The 24,193-nt window shown below is 34.4% G+C and overlaps 1 protein-coding gene across 2 annotated transcripts in view; it reads left to right on the top strand.

Moving 5' to 3' along the window:
• Sema3d (semaphorin 3D) overlaps positions 1-24,193 on the top strand; it is a 173,014-nt gene that overhangs the window by 97,321 nt on the left and 51,500 nt on the right. For both annotated transcript variants that reach the window (XM_069996375.1, XM_069996374.1), the window contains exons 5-8: positions 4,419-4,538; positions 10,257-10,350; positions 12,809-12,937; positions 21,266-21,408. In XM_069996375.1, the coding sequence (XP_069852476.1) occupies positions 4,419-4,538; positions 10,257-10,350; positions 12,809-12,937; positions 21,266-21,408 (486 nt within the window). The remainder of the gene's footprint in view (positions 1-4,418; positions 4,539-10,256; positions 10,351-12,808; positions 12,938-21,265; positions 21,409-24,193) is intronic.

Below are 24,193 nucleotides of genomic sequence, written 5' to 3'. Positions count from 1 at the left end.
AGATATTATATGAATATGTGTTGAGTGTATTATTATTATCTTATGCTTCTCAGTTATCAATTACTTCATTTGAGATATAGGCTTTTAAATATTTTAATAATAATATCTCATTTTTTAAAAAATTAACATTTTTGTCGAAGCCGGGTGCTGATGGCTCACTCTTGTAATCCTAGCCATTTTGGAGGCTGAGATCTAAGGACACAGTTCAAAGCCAGTCCCGGCAGAAATATCCCTGTGAAACTCTTATTAACCCCTCAAATACTGTAAGTGGAGCTGTGGCTCAGAGCGGTACAGCATTAGCCTTGAGCCAAAGAGCTCAGTTACAGCACACAGGTTCTGAGTTCAAATCCAACAACCAAAAAAACAACAACAACTGATATTTGCACTCTAGACATCTTCACTATTAGAGCTTCAACTTCTTATTTTTTTATATTTTATATTTTACTTTATGACACAGCATCTTACTAAGAGCCCAGGCTGTCCTTACACTTGAAATTCTCCTATTGTCTCCTAAGTGCTAGGGTCATGGACATGCACCATCATACTGGACTGGATTTTTATGTATTTATTTCAAAGTGGTAGCAATTAAAAAAATATTTTAAACATTATTAAGCGTAGATTGATATCTTTAAACACTGAGTTCAGTCTGAGAATTTCATTTGATTTCAAGAATGTTTGATGAACACAATGTTCTGCTCAGTGGTACAACACTTGCCAAGTATTGATGCCCTGGATTCCATTCCTATTCCTACTACCAACAAAGACAAACCAAATAAAACAAAAATACATGAAATGCCAGAGTTATATATGACCTCCTATGTTTATCCTAAATAAATTTTAATCAACAATTGTAACATGTAATATTATATTGCATTTAATTGGACTTCATGTAAGTCTTGAGAATTACAAGGATGGCTGGGGTTTTGTTTACTTCTAGATTTCAGGGGATAAATTAAAACTAATGTTTAGTAATAGATTGATTTGTTTTTCTACAGATATTCAGTTTGTATTAGCTTATATTTATTCATATTTGTATGAGTTCGTGTAAGAGGTGAGATTTCTCTCTCTTTCTCTCTTTCTCTCTCTTTCTCTCCCTCCTTTCCACCTCCTTCCTTTTTCCCATGGGAGTATCTGTTTGAGTAGAAAAAGTGACAAGAATAATTGAGAAGAACAAAGACATGCAGTAGTTTTCCAAATTTAAATGTATTGCCTGCTAGATTGTTTGGTTACATACAACAATTGCCATTGTGGGCAAGAGCTGACAAATTAGCCAGCTTTCAGGGAAAGTTAAAAAGGCAGCTTCTCAAAGTTATCTTCTTCACGCCTCAGAGAATTATGCCACCATCAGTAGTCATGCCAAGTCACTAAGTGAATTAAATCTAGTTAATTATTGAGCATGCTATTTAAGCACAACTTTGTGCAAAAAAAGAGAAAACAATACATAATCCCTGAGATTAAAACAACAACAACAACAACAAAATCAGGAATTCAAAGGGAAGTCATTGTAAAGTCCTTGCAGTAAAGGTTTTTTTGGCTGAAAAGTTGGCTCCAAAAATTCTAAAGTAATAGATCTCATATTTGATCATTTCTGGTACACTGGCTTCATACAGATTTCTTTCTTTAGTGCTACCAATGTGTATCCATCGTCTCTAAACTTAGAAAAGTACAAATGGAAACTTGCCTGCAGAAGACGTTGACTGAGCTGTTGACTTTTCTTCTTCTTTCTTTCTTTCTTTTCTTTTTTTTTTTTTTTGGTATGAAATTCTACTTGATAATTTAACCTGATCCATGCTTCACTCTACTCCCAGTCAGCCTAGTCAGAGAAAAGGATTTCAGATTTTAACTGTATATAATGTTTCATCAAGTTTAGGAACTAGCCTGGTAGATTACTGGTTACATTTCTATAAAGTACCCTTAAAATAGTTAAGGAAACCAGAGTATTTCCATGTGATTCATAACTTTTGGTGCATAAAACTTCACTGTGGGCTTTGTTTACCATTTTAATCTTTGCTTATTCTCACAGTTCCTAACTTGCCTGATTTTACAATTTATCATCTGGAAGAGGATCACTTCATAACAGACCATGAAAAACTGCCCATTAAATTAACTCATTGTTTTTAAACAAACAAACAAACAAACCAAAAACCAAAAACACAAAAACACCCTCAGCTTTTGAAAACATGGTGAAGTATCTAACAGTAACACCTCATCCCCCATGCCTGCCTTGCTGTTTACTTCTCTCTCTGTATATGGTTCCTTTGTGGATCCCATCCTGATGTAAATCTCAAGAGGGAAGGAGGGAGTGAGCAGGAGTGAAGGCTGGAACATATTTATAAGCTTCCTGTCCCAGCCATGAAGTAAAATTTATCTGATGAGGGTAGATTTGTTTACACTTTATTCTGTTGGGTTTTTTTCTTTTCTTTTTCTTTTCATATTATTCTCTTCATTGTTCAAAACTCTTAGCAAGGCATGTTTTCTTTCTGAATTAGATTTTTATTTGAAATCGCCTTACACAATGTTAAAAAAATGTGAAGCTATTTTTGGTACAGTGCTTCTGTACAACAAAAATAAAAATTCTTCTTTGTCACTTAGATGGAAAATCAACATATTATAGTATGATACAAAGAAAATTGTCTTAGTGATTTTTTTTTCCTGTCTGTCGTGGAGCTTGAACTCTGGGCCTGGCTCTGTCCCCTTGTGCTCTTCAGCTCCAGTCAAGGGCTCTACCGCTTGAGACACAGCACCACTTCTGGTTTTCTGGTAGTTTATTAGAGATACAAGTCTCAGGGACTTCCCTACCTGGGTTGGCTTTGAACCCGAACCTCAGATCTCAGCCTCCTGAGTAGCCAGGATTACTGGCATGAGCCACTGGCACCTGGCTAATGATCTCTTTATAATTTCAGTACTGTGGTTTGAATTTCGGGTTCTACAATCACTTGAGGGACACTCTGCCATCTGTGCCATGCCCCCAGCAATTTTTGCTTTAGTCATTTATTTTTTCAAATTTAATCTCAAATTTTAACCTCAGGATTAGCCTCAGACCATAATTTTCTTACCTACACCTTCTTGGTAGCTGAGACCGTAGGTATGTACCACCATGCTTGGTTTATAGATTAAGATTGTCCTTTTTATACTTTTGGCCCTGGCTAGCCTTGAACTGCAGATCTCCTGTTAGCTGCCTCCTGAGTAGCTGAGGCTACAAGTTTGAGCTACCAATTAGAACAGTGTTATAAGTTAAGACATTGTCACCTTAAATTTTGTACTCAATTCTAAAAATTCTAATAGTTACATAATTTTTATTTTTAATTTTTAAAATATAGTCCTACTGACAGCTCTCACAAGAGCAATCATTATGTTAGAGTCTTGATGATTGGTTAAAATACTATATCTAAGCAGGCAATGTGAAACTAGACTTTTCCTGTGACAACTGCTTGTTTCATAATAGGTTTCCAACTTCCTTAGTGAACACCTGCTACCTTGTATATAAAATAATTATCTATTATTAAAAGGTTCATCTTGTATTTTCTCAGGGGTTTGGAGGGTCAAGAATCATGAAACTAAGATTAAATAACTGTCTCCAACAATTTTATGAAGATAATACATTATATGAAACAAAAGAAGCAATGTAGCTAAATTAAACAAGTGTACTTAAAATCAATTAATTTCCAAAGATAATGAGGGTATAAATATATGTTTTCAGGAATGTGCAAATACAAAATAAGAACTATAACAGTTTCAACAATTCCAGTTGGTATATAAAGATGTTCATGGGAAGAACAAAAGAGACAGAATTAGGAGGAAGCAGTCTGATTCTTAAGTCTCTATAGCATAGAAAAATAAATGGCAATAAGTAGTAAGGCATTATAGTCAAAAAGAATTGGATACAAAACAATGGAAGAGGTGACATTGATCAAATACATTGTACTCATAAATTGGCATGTTCAATTCAAACTCCTATGTACTACAAAAAGAGAATAGGTTACAGATACAGGAATGCAAATCTGTGTTCAGTATTTTGCTCAGTGGTTCAAGAAACTCTAGAGAGATGGTAGTAGAAACATTAGGAGTTTATTGGAAAGGTTCAATTACATTATGGAATTACAGGTTGTATTCTCTACTTCTCAACTGAAATGTTGGATGTGTCATTCATATTCTGTGTATGTACATTCTCTTTGCCTCTCTCAGAACCATTAGAGATATAGATATTCTAACACTTATTTGCTAAAAAGAATTATAATTTCAGGAAACTTTAAAGTCATTCTTTTGAACAACAGTTTCTGTATTTTCTTGCCTTTTGGGGGTAAATCAAGTATTTAAACCTCTCTCATAAACCTTTTTCAATTTTTTAATAAAACATGGATTATGAAGAAGAATCTTTGAAATTGTATGCTAATAGTTTTTATTTTTATGCCTAATAGACAGAATGTGCAAATTTCATCCGGGTACTTCAACCCTATAACAAGACTCACATTTATGTGTGTGGAACTGGAGCATTTCACCCCATGTGTGGATATATCGATGTTGGAGTCTACAAGGAGGTAATGTGATGTGATGGGATTAAAAAACATCTTATGTAAGAAAAAAATTTTGCTTAATATTAACAACATCAAGAAGACATTTAAATATAAAATACTGAATATGCAATATAAGATTTATACTTTATTGTATAGATCATCATTTTTATAATAGATTCTTTCCGGCCAGCAACATTTTTTAACTAAAACTTGTTTTAATGAGATAATGAAAATCAGTAGTATAAAATGTTCTAGATTTGTTTGCTATGCATATCTTGCTTTTCCTCTGAGTTTTCTTTATATATAGTTTAGTCTGGTACATTTGGCAGAGATCCAGTTTTCATACAATGTTGCAATGGAATTGTATTTTTCTAAATAATTTCATTTTTCCTATTCATTAAAGTTGACCTTTTATGTATGTTTAGAACCATGGATGTTCAATGAAGAGAATTTGAGTAATTTGTTTTTAAATGTGTATGAATAGTCACAGTCACACTGACTTCATTGTATCTATTCAGTCAAATTCACATAGTGGAAGTGCAAGGTATAGTGACACATACCTGTAATGCCATACTTACTAGGCTGAGAAAACTGGAGAGTTCAGAGTTCAGGGACAGATTATAGTGAAACTCTTTGTGTGTGATTTCTAATGTTTACATATTGAGTAGATGAAAAATATTCAGATTTCAGAAATTAAAATGAAAAGACTAAAGTACTCTCTTTGTGTCATAGACAATGTTATGTATTACATAAATCATTTCTTTGGCATTTCACAAATTCTTAATGAAGTTAGAACATTGTATTTCCTGCTATACAGGATAGAAAAAAAAAGGAAGTCTTAGTGGAAAAATAATTACATTTTCAAGGTTCACCTAGCTAATAAGTGGTCTGGCAGTGAACTGAACCAAGGCAGAATGTATCTAGAGTACCTGCCTAGAAGTATGTTCACTAAAGTGCTTCTTTGTATACATTGCTATACTCATGTTTATGTATATACTTCTCATGAATAACCACACATATTTGCAAAATCATTGATGGTGTTTTTGAAAGTGATATGTGGGCTTCTGGGGCGGGTTTCTTTATATTGATTTAACTGATTCATGTAGAGATCAAACCCACAACTGTGGCGTAGCAAATTTTCTTCTTTAACCAGCTTGACCAACCAGCCCAGACTAAACTATTTGAAAATAAAGCAACCTTGGTAGCTAAGTCTCTGAACCACTAGGAGACTTGGCAATTGCATCCATCATTCTTAGCTGCTGGTGTAATATTTTCTTGCCTAGCTTTGATGAAGGGTTTATAAGAGTAGCTCCTAGCATAGGGTGTAATTATATGAGATAGCCCCACAGCTAGGGTGTGTTTTCAGGCCTGAGGCTAAAGGGCAAACTCCCAACCTGCTGAGGGAAGCAAATAGTGTTCCACAACTCCTTAAACGTCACACATGCTGAAAGGGAGTTTAGATGGAGCTAATTACTTAGCCAGGGACTGTCAAGAAACCCAGGGGCAGTCAAATTTACAAGTTCTCTGAATGAGAGAATTATGAGTGAATGGGGATATTAAAACTAGCTTTCAAGCTGGTCAGGAGTACGAGTAATTAATTAGATGGCAGTCCTGCTTCAAGATTATTAACTGCTTTATGAATCATTACTTTCGTGAAATTGCTGGGGTTTTTTCTAGACGTTTAGAAACCCTTTCCATTCTGCAATAGGTAAAGGTCTTCCAAAATTGCTGGATAGAGAAAACAATAGTATAAAATAGGTCTGCAGGAAAGTATACTCGGGTCTGCCATTCCGTTTAGTGAGGCATTGAGAAGAAAGGGAGAATCTAAAATGAATCCGGGTGCATTGGAACAAGATGGTATTTACTGAGGTCAGGGAAGTTACAAGTTTGTAGAGGAAATGGTGAGTTACTGGTTGGACATGCTATATTTGTGGTACGTTCAGTAGGTCATGCCAAGAGAGCAGATGGATATGGAATTTAGGAGAGAGTCGCTGTCAACAACTTCTAATCATGACATGAGCATTCACAGTCAAGGTTGAAATGGCTCAGGTCATTACCTTTCCACTGCCTTATACGTACTGCTTTTCTAAATTTGTGCTTATTCAGCTAAATGATGATGATCATAATAGTAAATACTTTCCAGGGTTATTTTAAATATAAATGTCCTTGCCCCATTCGTTAGGAAATGGAAAGGCTTGGAAAAAATTATATTAAGGGAAGTAAGCTAGGCTCAAAGAAACATAGGTCCCATGGTTTCCCTCATTGGCAATAATTAGTATATGTCTGAGACAAGCAGAAAAGGTCAGATAAGTTGATGTTAGGTGAAATGAACCCCAAGATAAGGACACAAGTGTTTTTTTTTTCTTGCTTGCTATTGTTTCTAATGTATTTATAAGGTACCGCATGATTTTTTTTTGTTGCTTTGTATGTCCCTCCCCCACGGTATAACCCATTTTCACTGTATTTGATATTGGTATAATTTGTCGAGCAGAAGGGAAAATAACAAATTATTTAAATAGGGATACAGGTTGACCCATCACAACAATGAGATATATAAGACACAATGTAGAAAAACAAACTTTAGAATTTAGGCTGGGGGGGATGTAGTTGTGGAGATGGGAGGGAGGGGATGGTAGGGGAAAAACAAAGGAGGAGGCAACAGTGTTTGGTAAGAAATGTACTTATTACCTTGCTCATGTGATTATAACCCCTCTGTACAATATTTTCACAATAAATCTTATTTAAAAAATTTAAAAACATAATTGTATATACTCTGTCATAGTAGTAGGTCCATTCTGTACTCAATATTCACTTATTATGTAGACCAACAGCAGTATAGAAAGATACAAGCATTTTCAAAAATATGTGTGTCCCGATTAATCATTGTTCATTAAATGGGTTACAAGTATATTCTTTCTGTAAGATCTACCCTTTGTGGCTGCAATCTCACAATCTCATCTTTAAGGAGAGATGATACTGACAGTAACTTTGTCTCCTTTTTTTTTTTTTTTGGTCCGGTTGTGGGGCCTGAACTCTGGGCCTGAGCACTGTCCCTCAGCTCTTCAGCTCAAGGCTAGTGCTCTACCACTTGAGCCACAGCGCCACTTCCGGCTTTTTTCTTTTTGCTTATGTGGTGCTGAGGAATCGAACCCAGGGCCTCAGGCATGCAAGGCAAGCGCTCTACCACTGAGCCAACTTCCCAGCCCAACTTTGTCTCCTTTTAATAATTGGTTTCTTACTCTTATTCTATTATTCTAATATACTCATCTTAGTAACTTCTTATACTTATCTCTGTTTTTGTTTTTGTTTTTGTAACAGTCCTGGGACTTATACTCAGAGATTGAGCATGTTCCTAAACTTTTGTCCTGAAAGCTAGAATTCTACCACTTGAGCCACAGTTCTACTTCTGGCATTTTTGTATTCAGTTGGTGATAAGAGTCTTAGAGACAGTCCTTCCTGGGCTGGGTTCTAACCTCGATCTTGAGATCTCAGCCTCCCGAGTAGCTAGGATTATAGGCATGAGGAACTGGAGCCTGGTTACTTGTCTTTTTACTCCTGTAGCAGCATTAATTTTTATTTTGTGTGTGTGTGTGTGTGTGTGTGTGTGTGTGTGTGTGTGTGTGTGTGTGTGTGTGTGTGTGTGTGTAGTGCAGACAAGTGCTTTTTGTGTAATTAGGCTTAAGGAATTTCTTGGGACAATGTTTATAAAGCAAAATTCTCAAAACTAAAGACGTTTGTTATGTGGTTCAGTCCTTTCTCTCAGGAAGTGTATTATGTCATCTTTTTTTTTTTTTAACTTAACTTTCCTATAGGTGTCTTTGACTGACTCAAAGGGTCAATTTATTTCCTTTGACCTCATCTTCAATTCCCACAAATACCAATTTTATGGATCTTTCTTGAGAACTTAATATAGCACTACATTTACAAACAAAAAGCACTACATTTGAAGAGTTTTTTTTCCCTAGCACCTTTGATATACTAAGCCATTTTTCAATATATAATCTAGCTTTTTATTTATTTCTTGGGGCTGTAGGATCCAGTTAACTCTTCCTTTTACAATTTCCAAGTTGAGGCTTTAGGGTTAACAGGTTTGTTAATGTAGGAAAATGACATATATTTTGTGATATATATATATATATATTATAATTTTGTGATGATATATCACTACCTCTTATATGTTTGTTGTCCACTAGTATATCTCTATCCCAAAGCAGAGCTGCAAAACATGACCTAAATGTGCTATCACTGATTTTTTTCACACCCTTTAATAAGATTGCTTAATGTAAATACAATTGGATGTGATCCTGTATTCCATGGTAGCAGCGAGTCATGTATACATTGATACATGTATATATGGATGACAATTTTAAATCTATGAGTTTGAATTTGGAGTTTAAATCACATAAGAGCACTAACTTTGTAGATATCTCTGAGTTCAAACCCCTGCTACTCTGCTTTCTGTTAGCACTATTTTTTGCTCAGCAATTGTCCTCAATATCATAAGAAGTAAAGCTGGAAATATTAAATTAGCCATACTGTTAGGCTTGTAGTGAGAGAATGCATGTGATATTCTGGGCTCTTCTTAGTTCCTTTTGTTTGTTAAGTGAAACTATTGCCACCATTAAAGTGTACTGGTTTAAAAATTAAGGAACTATCAAGTGCTAATCAGGATATTTAATTTCTATTACAATTTTTCCTCTAATGATAACATAATGCAAGGAAGAATCCAATTTCTTCTCTATCTTTTACTTCATGGCTTGCTTTCTACATAAATAGAAGCCAGACATGTGATCCCCTCTGAACTCTTGTAGATATTCCATCTAGAAAGTCTGACACATTGGATTCCTCTATTGAGTGAACAGGGCCCGTCATCTGTCTTTGTACTGCATGGTAGTGTTGTCATTGTTATGAAATACTCAGGCTCATGGGGCTATATTCATTATACATGCATATTTTCCTTGGACGGTTCAATGTAATACGTTGTTTTTATTTTCTGAATATAAGAAGTCTGCCAATGTCATTCCATCTGTGGTCACTATTGTAAAAACACAAGTTTCAGCCAAAATAACTATGTGGCTTTATTGTGTACAGGGATTTTACAAAAGTGAAAATACTACAATGGGATTTTCTTTCCCTCCATGTATCAACAGCTTAGAAAACAAGCTACCTGTCTTAGGAGCCTTTTCTTTCTTTCTTTTTATAAGTCATAAGAACATTTTCTAGTCACAAGGATTCAGTAATTTGGTAAGGTTGCAGATGTTTAGTTATATAAATCATAAACAGTTCCCTGAAATTATAAATAATAAATAGTAAATAAATTTATTTTTTAAAGTTGGGTTTTATCAGGCTCAATAAATTAATTGTGCAACTTAAAATATGTAACTGTAAACATCCTCTGTGTATCACCTTTACCATAAAATAAAATTAAAGCAAAATATACATAATTCATGGTTATTCAATACTGAAGGTAGTCCATTCAACATGTATGTTATGAGTATTGTAATATCTCCAAACTGAATAATTCATTCAACTTGAGCATTACAACTTTGGGGAAAAAAGAGAACTAATAAGTCTATAGAGTCTTGCCAGGTGCAATATTGGCTACAGAATGAATACATCAGGAAGTATATTATGTATGCTCAATTCATTTTTATTGAATTTATGTCTTAGAATTTAATTCTTATCTCCCACGTTATTGCTGACTGGGATAAAATTTTAACTATCCCTATATTTCTTTCATAGGATCTCATATTCAAACTAGACACACATAACTTGGAGTCTGGAAGACTGAAATGTCCTTTTGATCCACAGCAGCCTTTTGCTTCAGTAATGGCAGGTAAGGTCTTGCTGATAAATGAAACTCTGTTTCCTTATCCAATTGAAGACAATTTTGGTGCCACGTCTTTCTCTACAGATCATCGTTATCAATAGAGGAAGACTGAACATGTCAATCTCAACATAGTTACTTTGTAAATTAATTTCTCATTCAATTATTTTTAGTCTAAATAGTATTCTTAGTTTTTTCCTTATATAGTTGTAAATTGAGATAGGTTTCTGGTAGTTTCTTACACTGAGCTACATCTCCCTTTGGCTCCGTATGGACATTAAAATATAGTGGGTACTGAGCCAATTAATAACAAAAATAACCAAGCTACCAAATACAGATAAATAATGTTAAAACACATCTTTCACAATTTCACTATTGAGGGAATTGGTGTATATTTTTTCTAGCACGTTTAGTCCTCTTTCACTTTGTCTACGTTTTACATTCTCATGTGAGATGAGTGACTTGTTCAAAGAATGTAATACTGTGTGGTCTGAATCCCATTCTCAAGAATGTCAGCAGGATCTCCGAATTTCAACCATTATGAGAATTCCTTTTGTCTTCCTTTGGTTCTTGACTTTAATCTCTTTTTATGTAACTTGTCTGTCAAATGTTTGAACAGAAGATAAGAGAGAGGCACCGTGACATTTTAATTTTCACTTACTGGGAACCAGTGATCTCAGAAGTGAGAATATGTGTGTTTCTGTGTGTTCTGAAAATTATATGGCTTGTGTTCACTCCTCTCAGTAAAGGAAATTGATGATGTGGGATTTTTAGCTGTCAAGTAGAGTTGAAAAACTTTTAATAATAAAAATAATAGATTGTAGGCATAGCTGACCCCTCTTAGGAATTCCTATATAATTCTAGATACAAAGAAGATGATTTTTAAAGTTTGATATTCATATTCCTTTTCCGACAAAACATTCAAATACCTGCACCTTTTTATATTTCAAGGTAATGTCTTACTCATTTTACTGTTACCAAACTTGTTCATCATGTAATTCTATTTCTTAAAACTTTGCTCTGAAATAAAATATTGTATTGCCATTTACCTCATATACCCCAGCGAAGCACCTTACCTGTTTAAGGGCTGGAGAAAGTACCAGTTCTACCTCCAATGTACATTGCGTGATTTCTCACTTTTGTGTGCTTTGAGTCCTCTAAAATTTTCCATTGACATTATTTAGGTTGAATTGACTCAAATAATGCATTGAAGGGCTAATGCAGACAGATATAACTAAGGGATTAAGAAAGTATTTTAATTATTTCTTATACAGGACAGAATTTTAATGACTGTGTTTCTGAGGAAAATTGAATTTCTATGGTAAACATTGTGCTTATTTACATATACAGGGAATAAATTTTTTAAGCATACTGTGGGGCATTATTTATGTTTACTTTATCCTATTTACTGTAACCCAAAATTGACATCTATAACATTCTCCTGAAAGAGCAGTAACTTTGCTCTCAAAGGAGCAACATGCTCTGCTGTAGGGACATCTGTCTTCCTCTCCCATGCCCACCCAATGCTCTGATTAACATTAGGGAACATTGACACTTCCCAGCCTTCCCGCCACTGGCAACTCCCACTCCTCACCTTTTCTGGTCTCTCCCATTCAGGGTCTTCTTCCTCTCCTCCCCGCCCCTCTTCTTTTTCTCCTCCTCCTCCTCCTCCTCCTGCTCTTCCTCCTCCTCCTCCTTTTTTCCCTTTTGTCCTATCTCTTCCTTTCACCTTCCTCTAACCACAGCTTCTCTTCCTTTCTCTTCCTTCCATTCTTTCCTTCTCCTTTTACTCTCCTATCCTAGCCCCCCTCTTTCTGTTCTTTCTCCTTTCTCTTTCTCTGCTCTCTCTTTTCTCTTCCCTATAAAACATGGACATGCATTTTATATAAATAATTTTGAAGTTTAGTATTTAGTAGTGGTGCATTAATTCCCCTGTCTACTTATCAGCACTGTTAGATACAGAATCAGCTACAAGGAATGCATCATGCTATAATTATACAGAATGACTTCAGTGCTGAAAGCTACGTTTCCACAGAGGTGGGGCAAAGAAAACTTGTGGTCACTGAGGTTGTGCTGGTTAAGTAAATATTAATTATACAGTCCATTCTTCATTATGCCATCTTAATTTTAATACACTTTTTGTGTGTTGCTACAAAGAGAGGTGAATCATGTTGAGGAGAAGGGAATGAGTAAAGATTATTCTAAGAGAAGCCAGTGCATGTTCAATTGATGTTTCAGAAGAATTTGGCCTTTTTAATATAGTCAATTATCTAACATCTGTTTGTCAAAGTTAACAGAGTGATTGCTTTAAGTAATGTAATTATTCAACATCTCAAAGTGAAATTTCAAAGCAACATATTCTGATGTCAAATAAGCATCTTTGGAGTCAGACTGTGAAATTTGTGTATTTGAAATACTATCTATTTCTGTACTCTTGAATGTCCTGTGTATGCCTTTCTCCTCCCAGATGAGTACCTCTACTCTGGAACAGCCTCTGATTTCCTTGGCAAAGACACTGCATTCACTCGGTCCCTAGGGCCCACTCACGACCACCATTACATCAGAACGGATATCTCAGAGCACTACTGGCTCAATGGTTAGTGATGTTGTCACTTTTGATACTTTTGCATTTGGAGAGATTAGAAGCTCATTATTATTCATTTGGAAGTGTTTTGAAATAGTTGATTTAGCATAGCCTAATAAAATATACTTGAAAGTATTCCATATCAAGTCAGAACAATCTCCAGCAGCTTTTGCATGTGATAATAGCTTATATTGATGGAACTTTATCTTTGGCATTATTCTTTCACAGATACTTTTGTTATGCACAGTGACATGTGAGATATATTACATTTATGATTTTTGAAGAATGAGCAAATTACAGGTGAAGAAAGATGAGTAATTGGTCAAGTTTCCAAAACTTGTAAGTCACAGAACTGGGATTACAGAGATGGCAACCTGACTCCTTTAGTCCCAATTGTAATGACTTCAGTTAATTATGCACCTCCTATTAACACAAAGGAAAGGGGTTTAACTGTAATGTTAACTTCTTTTTAGTAGACTTATACTTTTAATTCTGACAAAACAATTACACAATTTTTCCTTTTAACTCCTACATATCTGTACATATTTGAAGATATAGTGTAAAATTTTAGCATGTGTATATAAAATGCTTTGATCAAATCAGAATAGTTATCCTTTTTTCCAATATAACTATAATTTCTGTTGCTAAAAATTAATGATGTGTTAAGATATTTTAAGCAATATATTTACATGCATTTGTCTCATGATGATTTTATTGTAAGTTAGTTAACCATTTTATTGCATCATATCATATTGTAAGTTAAGAAAGAAAAGGAAATCAAAGAACTCCCTATGAATGTATTTAATTAATCGAAGGGATAATACAAGACCATGCTATATGCCACTGCCTCATAACAGACCAATATTTATCATGATTTTCTAGTGTTTTCTACTTAAGATAAGGCTTTGTTCCATTGCAGGACAGAATAACAGAAAACCCTGGTTTAAGCAGGCAGACCACATTTACCATTCCCACCATAAATATAGGATTTTAGTGGAGGAGGGCAAGGTAGAAATTTCCTGGAGTTTATCTTTGTTATCTCTTGGTGTCATTTAAACAGTGACAACATAAACAGAAAGGGAAGCATTTTAAACCTTTCTTGATTCAGAATAACCAGATCTATTTGTTTACACAACAATGTGGTCTCCAGGATGACAATTCTACAGAAACTTTAGTATCTGTTTAAATCAAAAGATATGCTTATGGCTTTAAATGAAGGATAAGATTCTGTCTCTTATTTTAGGAATGGCCTTTACTACCACACAGCTACTCTTCATTTAAGATATTATTTTCTTAAATTATTTCACTTTCATATGTCCATAAAGAAATCCACATTGCTGTTAAAACAATAAATGGAGAAAATTTGCATGCAACAATTATTTGTCTAAGATGCTCTTATTATTACTGTGTGAATAGAATCAGAAGTAGGGAGCTTTCAAATTGGTTTAACTCCCTAACACACAATTTATGAGGCCTTTTCACCTATTGAGTACTACTAGTCTATGCACAGGACCTGCACAGAGAGACAGGGGAGCCAATGATTAATGTGTTCATCAGCCTAGAGAGTGAGGAGAGTGAGAGGGGAGGCTATCAAGCTGTAAATATTATTGTAAATCCTCGCAGAGCCATTGATGGCTTACTTTTTAATCAGGAAATCTGACCTTTGTTATTCTAAAGGTAATTGGTAATACCATGAAATGAAGACTAAAAGGAGAATGAGGATGAGGAGAAAGGTAGTGGGACTGTTAGAAACATGAGAAAGAACAGTAAAGGATATTTGAGAGAGAGAATATTTGTGAATGAAAGAGTCCATGGGAAAAGGGCAGAGTTCATGATGTCAGAAGAAAATAAAAATTTGAGGGAAGAAGTGGCATCTGGTACAAGTTTGAGAGAAACTAAATTCAGGTGAGTGATTAAGAGTTAGGAGAATTAACATTCCTGGTTCTGAATTATTCAAGACCATGTGCTTAGTGGTGAAGAGCCTGTGATCATGAGAACAGGTTTCTTAGGAAACATCTAGCTTACTGCTATCCTTGAATGCTCAAAATGCCCCAGCTCAATGAAAACTGTGGTTGATTCTTTGGAATTTGCTCTTAAATCCTTACCATCACTTATGGGTGACCTTGGTTGAAACTTTCTGAGGTTCACTTTGTCTATATGCATGGTTTCTAGTAATTGCATCTGTGCTATTACTTAATTATGATATGATTCTTACATTAACTCTTATAGGGAAGCCTGTTAGGCAACAATTTTAAGTGCTAATTTGTATTATATTTCTATGATTATTATCTTATTTCTGAAGGTAGGATAGGTGGGAGATAAAATTCAAACCCTGAATCTTCTGTTGTTTTGTTGTTTTTGTTGTTTTGTTTTTGACATTATTTGAGCATTTTGGTATTTTGAAAACTTTTATTTCTCCTTCTTTACTTAAGAAGGACTACATCCTTCCTAATGCTTTCAATTGTTACCTACGTTCCTGTGTTCCCTAAAACTACCATTCCAGCCGTCTGTAAATGGCCTTATAAACGTTTGGACTGGATGGGAAAACTCTATAATCACAGCTCCTTGGGAAACAGAAACACGGGCGTCCATATGTCTGGCATCCATATGTTGTCAAAGTATTTGTTTAGCATGAGCCATGTGGTCCTGGGTTCAATTTACTGTATCAAAGAACAAAAATACAAAAGCAAAACAAAACAAAGTAGAGGGATAAGGGAGAGAGAAGAGAGAGAGAGAGAGAAGGGGCTAATTCTGATGGAGTACATATCATCTCAGATTCAAGAAGAATGATTGTTTGATATAAAAATAAAAATCTTAAAACTTTAGTGGAGCCAGCACCAGTGGCTCATGCTTGTAATCCTAGCTACTCAGGAGGCAGAGATCTGAGGATCACTGTTCAAAGCCAGCCCCAGCAGGAAAGTCTAATTAACCACTATAAAACTGGGAGTTGCACTGTGGCTCAAGTGGCTGAGCACTCACCTCCAGCTGGAGAGTGAAAGGTCCAGGGCCCAAGTCCATTCAAGCCCCATGACCAAAACTTTACTTGGATTGATCTGCGTTGTTTTTTAAAACGATTTTACCTTAATTGGAACTAAAAACAATGTGTTCCATTTAAAATCTTGTTTTACTTGACTTACATTCCCTTCAATACAGTTTCCTATTTGGGGGTCAGGTGTTGCTTTGTTAGTTTGATGGTACTGGGGCTTGAACTCAGCGTCTCTCAATGATTTGACATACATACTCAGCTGGTACTTTATCACTTGAGACAAACAGCCCTGCTTATTTTTCCTTTTTTTTTTCCTTTTTTAAGAGCTGAAATCTTATAGCCAATTCTGCCTGGGCTAGCTTCAAACCATCATCTCAGCCTCCTGTATAGCTAGAAGTACAGGTTAGAGACAACAACACCAGGCACGTTCCCTGATTTGTATCCTTTCATTTCTGTCACCCAAAACTTCTTGACTTCACCCACCCATTTACCCTGGGGTATATATGATTCTTTCTTTCATCTGTTTTATCTTCTTTATCTAAATCTACCACCAAGTGTCTACTTCCTTTAAAATACCTACTGATCTTGCTGTTTTCATGGACCCAACCCTCCTAGAGGACCTTAGTACCTTGTTCCTGGGATGTTGTTCTAAATTCATTGCTTACACACTGATTTCCCTATATCTTATTTCTCTCTCCCTTCATGATTTAATTCTATATGACACCTGTATTAAGCAATGTCTCAGCTATATTGAGAGTGCTGTTTTGTTTGCAGTTATAATCTTGAAAACATCACTAATGGTGCTTCACACTGGAAATATATTAGAAGAAAATAGTTCATGTTATACAGCTAGGTGAACATGTTTAGCTTTGGACCTTGCATTCTGGTCCAGACATAGAGTCGAGCAAACCAGATTCCGCTGCTTTGACTGCATATCCATCTCCTGCTCTTGCAGCCTTGCTAGAAACAAGGTCCATAATCATTTGACCTACAGCAAACCCTGACTTTGGGTCTGGCACCAAAGTCTAGGACAAAAAGAGAGAGCAGTGGAAAGGACTTAGGCATTCTGGTCACTTGTAGAAGTGTGTCAAGCAAGTCAGATGTTTCTTGGGAAGAGCAGAGGAAGAAAAGGAATGATTGACACTACATAAGATTCTTATAATGAGGAGAAACCTGATGGACTAAGTCAAAATACTAGCTTTCTCTGGGAGACTTTCTGTCTTCCTTTTTTGAGAAACAGCTATTTGCTACATAGCCCATGGTCCACTGGGTTCATCTGGCTACCATTACAAGTATGAGGAGAAAGAATACAGATGAGTTTTGCTGATTTGGGGGAATGAATGCTAGCTTAGAAATTATATTTCATAACCATATTTTACCAGTAGAGATGGAGCATGAAGTCAGGATGTGCCCTGGTGTCCAAAATGACATGCCCAGCCTGTCTATGTTGATGCCAGGCTTCTGAGAAGAGATAGTGATCCATCTCCTGTGCCTGGAAGGTGGACTGCCTCTTTTTAGGCATTTTGAGAATAGAAGTCTTTACTGCCTTAATTCTGCTCCAGTCATACTGCAGTTATGGACACAGACCTCTTGAATTAAGGCTGCCCTGGCCAATATGCTACACACTGTCCATGCATAGCTATTTAAATTTAAAATAAAAAAATAAATTGGACTGAGGAAGTAGACTTTTGCTTTAGATTTTCATTTTGACATATGGAGACAGCGTTAATTTGAAGTTGGTGTATAAGTGCTCTGTTGTCTGTTAATTTTCCCACATGAAAGGAGATTCGTTTACAAATAGGAAACATATTATAAGAAGAAATAAAAGGAAGTCAGAAGATCGGTATCTATTAAGTAGTGGGTAAGTGCACTCATGCAGATGAAGAAGCTCTTGGAGAAATGAAAATGGTTTGTCTCGCAGGCGACATGGGTTTGCCATGTTTTTACTTGGCAGTGCCTCATGATGTCATGCTAGAAGTTCATTTGTACAAATGCATGATTTCAAATTCCACCCCTTTGAGGACATGTGTTCCAATGCCAAGGACAGAATGGGACTGTGCTATAATAAAGCCCAGGTGTCTACTCATATGATTTTTAAATGGTTTAATTCAACCACTATGCAGTAATTTAACGATACCTATTTTTACTCATATTTGGCAACATGTCAGGAAGGAGTTTCTATCATAAAACACTAACATCAGTGTTCTAAGACAGTACCTCAGTGTAATCTGCAAGAAAGAAACTGTTCTTGAAAGTTGTGCTTATTTTTAGCTCCTAAGTATGCTTGTTATTTAAATCAGAGACTAGAGTACTATTTGATACTTTTTCCACAATTAAATTTCATCATATAATAAACATTTGGCTTAAACATCTCCACTTTTCCCTTCCTGAAAAATTTTATTTTATTAGTGTCCAAAGAACCAACACTTAAGAGTTTAATAAAATCATCACAGATTGGATAAAACACAAAACCATGTTTGATGTATATTACATACTTACATTACAGTTAAAAGAAATAGCACTGGGAAAACTATCTATATACTATTTTTCTCTGTTGAGACAATAATAAAATTCCTGAAATGGAGACTTGAGCCTACTTATTTTTTGACCATTAAATACAATGCTACATATTAATATACAGTCAATAATTTTCACTTTCTATGAATTTCTGAAGTATGTACAAAAGCTACCTGATTTTCTTGTACTTCTTTAAGACTTTGCTCTATTTTTGAATCCTATTTTCTTTTTCAAAAGGTGTAAAAACTGATCTCATGTAATTAATTTTTTCTAAGTGTGTAAAGACTGCTTTTATAAGGGAGTCTTCATTCACATTGTTGTTCCTGTTATTTGGGACATTTTTCTGCTTTAAATCACTGACTGCCCATTTTCTTCAGAGGTAAGGTTGTGTAAATCTTTCACTACTATACAAATACATCACAATTTAATTTTTTCATTGTAAATTTATTTCTGTTACTGTATATATCAAATAGGAAATTAGTATTACAAGTCATCATGCTATGTTATGTAAACTCTACTGAAATTATATTTAAGTGCTACAATTCTGTTTATGGTAGTGAACAATTTAAACTCAATTATTTGTCAAAATAAGGGAATCCAATTACATTATTATAATTTCAGAATGTTTTTTTAGACTTTTTAATCCCATTACAGTTACTTAAGAATTTATTTTTATGATTTAGCCTTACTTGCCCTGTCCATTCAGAATCTGAATTATGAATTGTGGGTCAAAGAGTCTTAACTGCAGATTTTTCTCTGTGTATGGAATGGTATTCTACTTTAGTGACTATTAAGTTTGAATTTTTAGAAGATTCACTTACAAGTTAGTTCTTTAAATTTTGTACTTATAATTATTATAAATACAGTAAAGATTTTCACCCAGTTTGGTGGAACTGGATTTAGTATGTGTACATTGAGAACTCTGTATGGATTATTTTCCATATCTGGTCATGTACCTGTGGATATTACTTTAGTTGTCCTTTGCTTCTTTGATTGTTGTCATCTCTTTTGGAGGTATTGTGAATATCAAGGTTAAGTTTTTCTCCTTAGCCATCTCCTGTTTTATGTTAAGTGTTTATTAATTCCAATGAAAGTTGAAGAGTCAGTTATTCATTTAAAAATACTTGATCCTATTAGATCTTCCATATATTAACAATCAAAAAGATCCCCTTTTAATTAACTTGTTGAAATATCAAATACATATTTATAGAAAAAGCTTTATGTACAATGTTCTTAATTGTTAAAAACTTATAAATGTGCATTTGCAGATGAAAAAGATGGTATTATTTTGCTCAGGGGTTAAAACCAAATGTTTAGTTTTTATCAGCAACCTGAAAGAGGGTTTAGAGAGGGAGAAACAGAACACACACAAGCAAACCAAAAACAACAAAAAATCAAGTGAAAGTTTTAAAAAGGCTTGACAATGTAAAATTAATTAAAAGATGAAAAACTGGAAGGTCCTACATGTTTTTTTTTAAATCAATGTCATATAATTTTCTAGGTCCATACCAAAGTGAGATTATCAGAGGAGAAATGTTTCAATGAAGTTTTGAGTTCCAGCAAAGAGTGAGGAAACACTAAAAAAACACAAAAGAAGTTAACACAGACATTCCCATGTCCTTTCTCTTAAGATTTTTCATGGAAGTAGGGAAGAGATTGGAGACCCAGGAGGGAGCGGGATGATCATGGGTGAAATTCATGACACTTGAAACCCAATATTAACTTTTTTGTACATTGAAAATAGCTATTGTGAAACTTTTCTAATAGTTGGCCTTTTGATCAGTTGCTATGCATTTATATGCAAGGATATAACTTTCACTTCTCCTAGGAATGAGTCAATCAAGAGTTCTAAGTAAAACCTTAGAAGGCATTGTTCATCTTTTTTTTATTTTTCTAGGTTTTGATTTTTGTCTTTTTTTTGTTTTTATTTCTCTTTCTTAAACAGTTATTCTTCTATGCTTCCTTCAAAATACGCCATACATTTTACTTAACTGAAGTCCTTACCTCAATTCTTAAGTCTTTTTATTTGGGTTCTTTGCTCTTAGTCAAATGATTATTTCTGGACCAATATTGATATAAAACCATATTGAGTGACTCCATACTACATATTGGAAATGGCCCAAGCACTATTACTGTTTTTCATTTGTATTCCATTGGGCAATCTAATAAATTACAGCAAAGAACAGCATAGAGGAGCTCTTTTGAATATAAGTATAGTTTGAGATATATGTACAGTTATTCCTAGGTTCTTTTATAAAAGATATCATGGTTATATAGCAGTAACTGCATCATAAGTAAGGTGAATAGATAGAAAATCATTGACTTGCCAGATGTGATAAGACATCCTATAATATTTAAATAGCATTTGACACTCATATGATGACCTTAACGTAATGTTCACCTAGCATTTCTGCCAGCAAAGGACCACATATAGTGGGTTCCCATACTACTATTTATAGTCATAGCCATCCTACTTGATGTAATTACATTCTGTGATGTTTTCCAGTAATGATGAAATCACTTATCAATGCATTTCTCAGAATGTATCCTTTTATGTTATGTGACCTGTGACTGTTTTAGTGGAATTGTATCAATTGGGAGTGTTAGCCAGACCTGTTCTCACCTGCTCTCTGGAATTCCTGAGAACTTGTTTTGAACCTCTTTCTGCTGTGCTGCTTTTCTACTTGGTCACAAGTTTGTCTACACATCTTGCTTCCCACATTAGACTGGTGGTTTATGTTTCTAATTTTTTAGTAGTTTTACATCCTAAATTCACTAGTACTATTGCAGTTGGGTGTTTTTTTTTTATTAATTTATAGCTTTTATTTTTCAAACAGGAGCAAAATTTATTGGAACTTTCCCTATACCAGATACCTATAATCCAGATGATGACAAAATATATTTCTTCTTTCGTGAATCATATCAAGAAGGCAGTACTTCTGATAAGACGATCCTTTCTCGAGTTGGAAGAGTTTGTAAGGCAAGATACATTTATTTATTTTATTTCAGGTATATGTATTTATCCAGGAATTGATTAACCATTCAATGTTGAAATGAAAGTTAATACCCATTATACGCTAAAAGTATAGAATTGATTTATACTCTCATATAGGTGTAAACTCTGAGAAATGAAAATATTTATTTTTCTTGAAAAAAAGAGGAGGATTTGCATTTCTCAAATATTGTAGTTTGTTTTACAGCACCTGAACTGCTACCCTGGAATGACTTATACCATGTTGGCAGAGAATATATTGTCATTTGAGGGTTGTCTTCTGTCCATTCTTGCCTGTAATTACTTCTTCTCATCACCATCACCATGTTGTCCTTGTCTGTGGAGGTTAGAATATTTTCATACAATGACAAATAATCTTTTCTTAACATTAAGAATAACTTGAAGGCCTGTCTGCATCTTCTGTCTCATTTGAAATGGTCTGAAGCTGAAAACTCTCGTGAATGGGTTGAGGCAGCAAAGTGAGAAGCATGTCCGCGAAAAAGTGTTCCTAACACTTGTTACGCCAGGGTTTGGGGAAAGCTCAGGTTCATCTCCATGTTTTAGAATAATAAACATCATGCATCATAGTCACCCAGAACAACAGTTCTAATGATTAAAGGTTAGTAGAGAATATGACTGTATGCATTTCTCCAGCTCAAAAGGATAGACAGCAGATTCAAACTGCCGTTTTTGAGTGTGACTCTCATTTCCTGCCTGTGGCCAGGAAATACTTCTCTCTTTGTATTCTATGTCTTCCTGTTTCATCCTGTTATACTTAAACCAGTCCTTGCTAAAACTTGAAAACAATTATTGAATGCAACTTAATATAAATATTGGAGTGAGTTAAAAACTAACAGAAATTTATTCTGTATTTTAAGTCATACATCTATCTAAACATTATATACTGATCAATGTATTACAATCATTATCTTTTAGTGTATATTTAAATTCTTGACAATTAAGACCATGATTAAGTTCTGAGAAAAAAATACAGGTTGAAACAAATAGACAAAACTACAAAGCACTTATTTGAAGGGGATTGCAATTAATCTTCAGTACTGCCCTTTACTATAAAACATATGAAACCATCAAACTTTATGAAATACATTTTGTGCCATCCCAAGTTTCATTTGATTGGCTACAACTTTACAGAATAATAATGCTACTGGAACATGCTTTAGATTTCAGTATATTATTTTTGGCCTGGATTTTTCTCTATTGAACTAACATTTCTTACACAGACAGACACCTTCAGCACAAACTCAGCTGTTAAAGACAAGCACTGTTGAGTTAATAAATACTCTCTGTTGGAAGCTTTCTTTGGTCTTATACAAACTTTTCATTTTCTTCCATCTTCTGTCACTTTTTGTTTCAGCCTGTGCCCTCAGGCTTCTGAACACTTCCCGGGATAGAAATATGCACCATTATTGCAGTTAAAGTGCTAATGAAAACATGGCTTTTGAAAGAGGCCAACCGTGAGCCCAGATCATTCTTTATCTGGTGTCCAAGGCAATAATTCTGTCTCCCACCTATCCCTGCCCCACAACAGATTCCCTAAAAAGCATCCTCATTCTTTCTAAGCATCTACAGTAATTTCTCTTGAAGCCTCTTGCTTTGGGATGAATGGGCTTTGCTTGGATTAGTCTTTGTGTGTTAGTGTATTGAGGTATGCCTTACATCAACACTATTTGACCCTAAAAAAGCATTCCCGTGCATTTACATGTGTGTATAAATGAGCTAAGTTAAATATGTCAAAAAAAGATTGACATTCAATTAAATGCATTTCATGACTCACTTTCTGATGAAGATATTTAACAAGGGCACTGCCTATGAATCATTTCAGTGTTTATGTTTTCATAGATCTAAAATATTTGATAAAAATTTATTTATAACAAAGTAATATTTTTATCTCTGTGTAATAGTAAAAGGTAAGGAATTATGTTAAAATGCTTTTATCCTATTAAATGTACATATTAAAAGTATAATGTTGACCCTAAATATCAGCATTGAATCTTTTGAACAGACTCCTACAAAGTAGAAATAGCAAAAAAAAAAAAAAAAAGTAGTAAAGGAATCTTCCCATCTCAAAAACTCCTAGACCACACATCAAGATTTTGTCATACTCTTAATCTGTGTTAACAGCTAAGAAATTATGAGATAAAGTGAAGACATGATGGATTAATTTATTGTAAAATTAAAAGGCATTCTTCGTTGACTAATAGATCTCTTCATTTAATTATTTTCATTGAGTATTATCTTGAGAACTACTCCTGGTACAAATGGTCCATTGATCAAATGCTTCATATTCTTGGTTCTAAATGCTGTCTTTGCAACTTAATTACAAAATCATTTCTCCCCATGTTTCTAAAATTTCCCTAGAAATTTAGAATTAAATTGTGACAAAAATTTAGTATTCTCAGGTGGATATTTCATTGAAAATAGTAAAAATAATTATTTGGAATCTTAAAAAAGTTATGCCCTATAAAACAATAACAACTTTAATAATCATTTTAAAATTCAGTGTAACTTTTGTTACATGATTATTTTCACATATAAAAATTCTTTTGAAATTATTTGTAACATATAAGTTCAATTTTTTTTATCCCCTGTATGTCACCATAAAATATTGTTTGCTTTTCATTTTTTACAAATATTTATAGGAATAAAATTGAGTTTGATAATTAACAACAACAATGACAAAAGACTCACCAAGGAAGATGCCATGTTAGAGAAAATGAAAAGCTGTCTATACCTTACTGAGTCTAGCAAAAAG

This window comes from Dipodomys merriami, unplaced genomic scaffold, assembly GCF_024711535.1.
Source record: "Dipodomys merriami isolate MVZ:Mamm:240054 unplaced genomic scaffold, mDipMer1.0.p SCAF_5, whole genome shotgun sequence".
Taxonomy (NCBI): domain Eukaryota; kingdom Metazoa; phylum Chordata; class Mammalia; order Rodentia; family Heteromyidae; genus Dipodomys; species Dipodomys merriami.
This window is presented reverse-complemented; position numbering and strand designations above follow the sequence as displayed.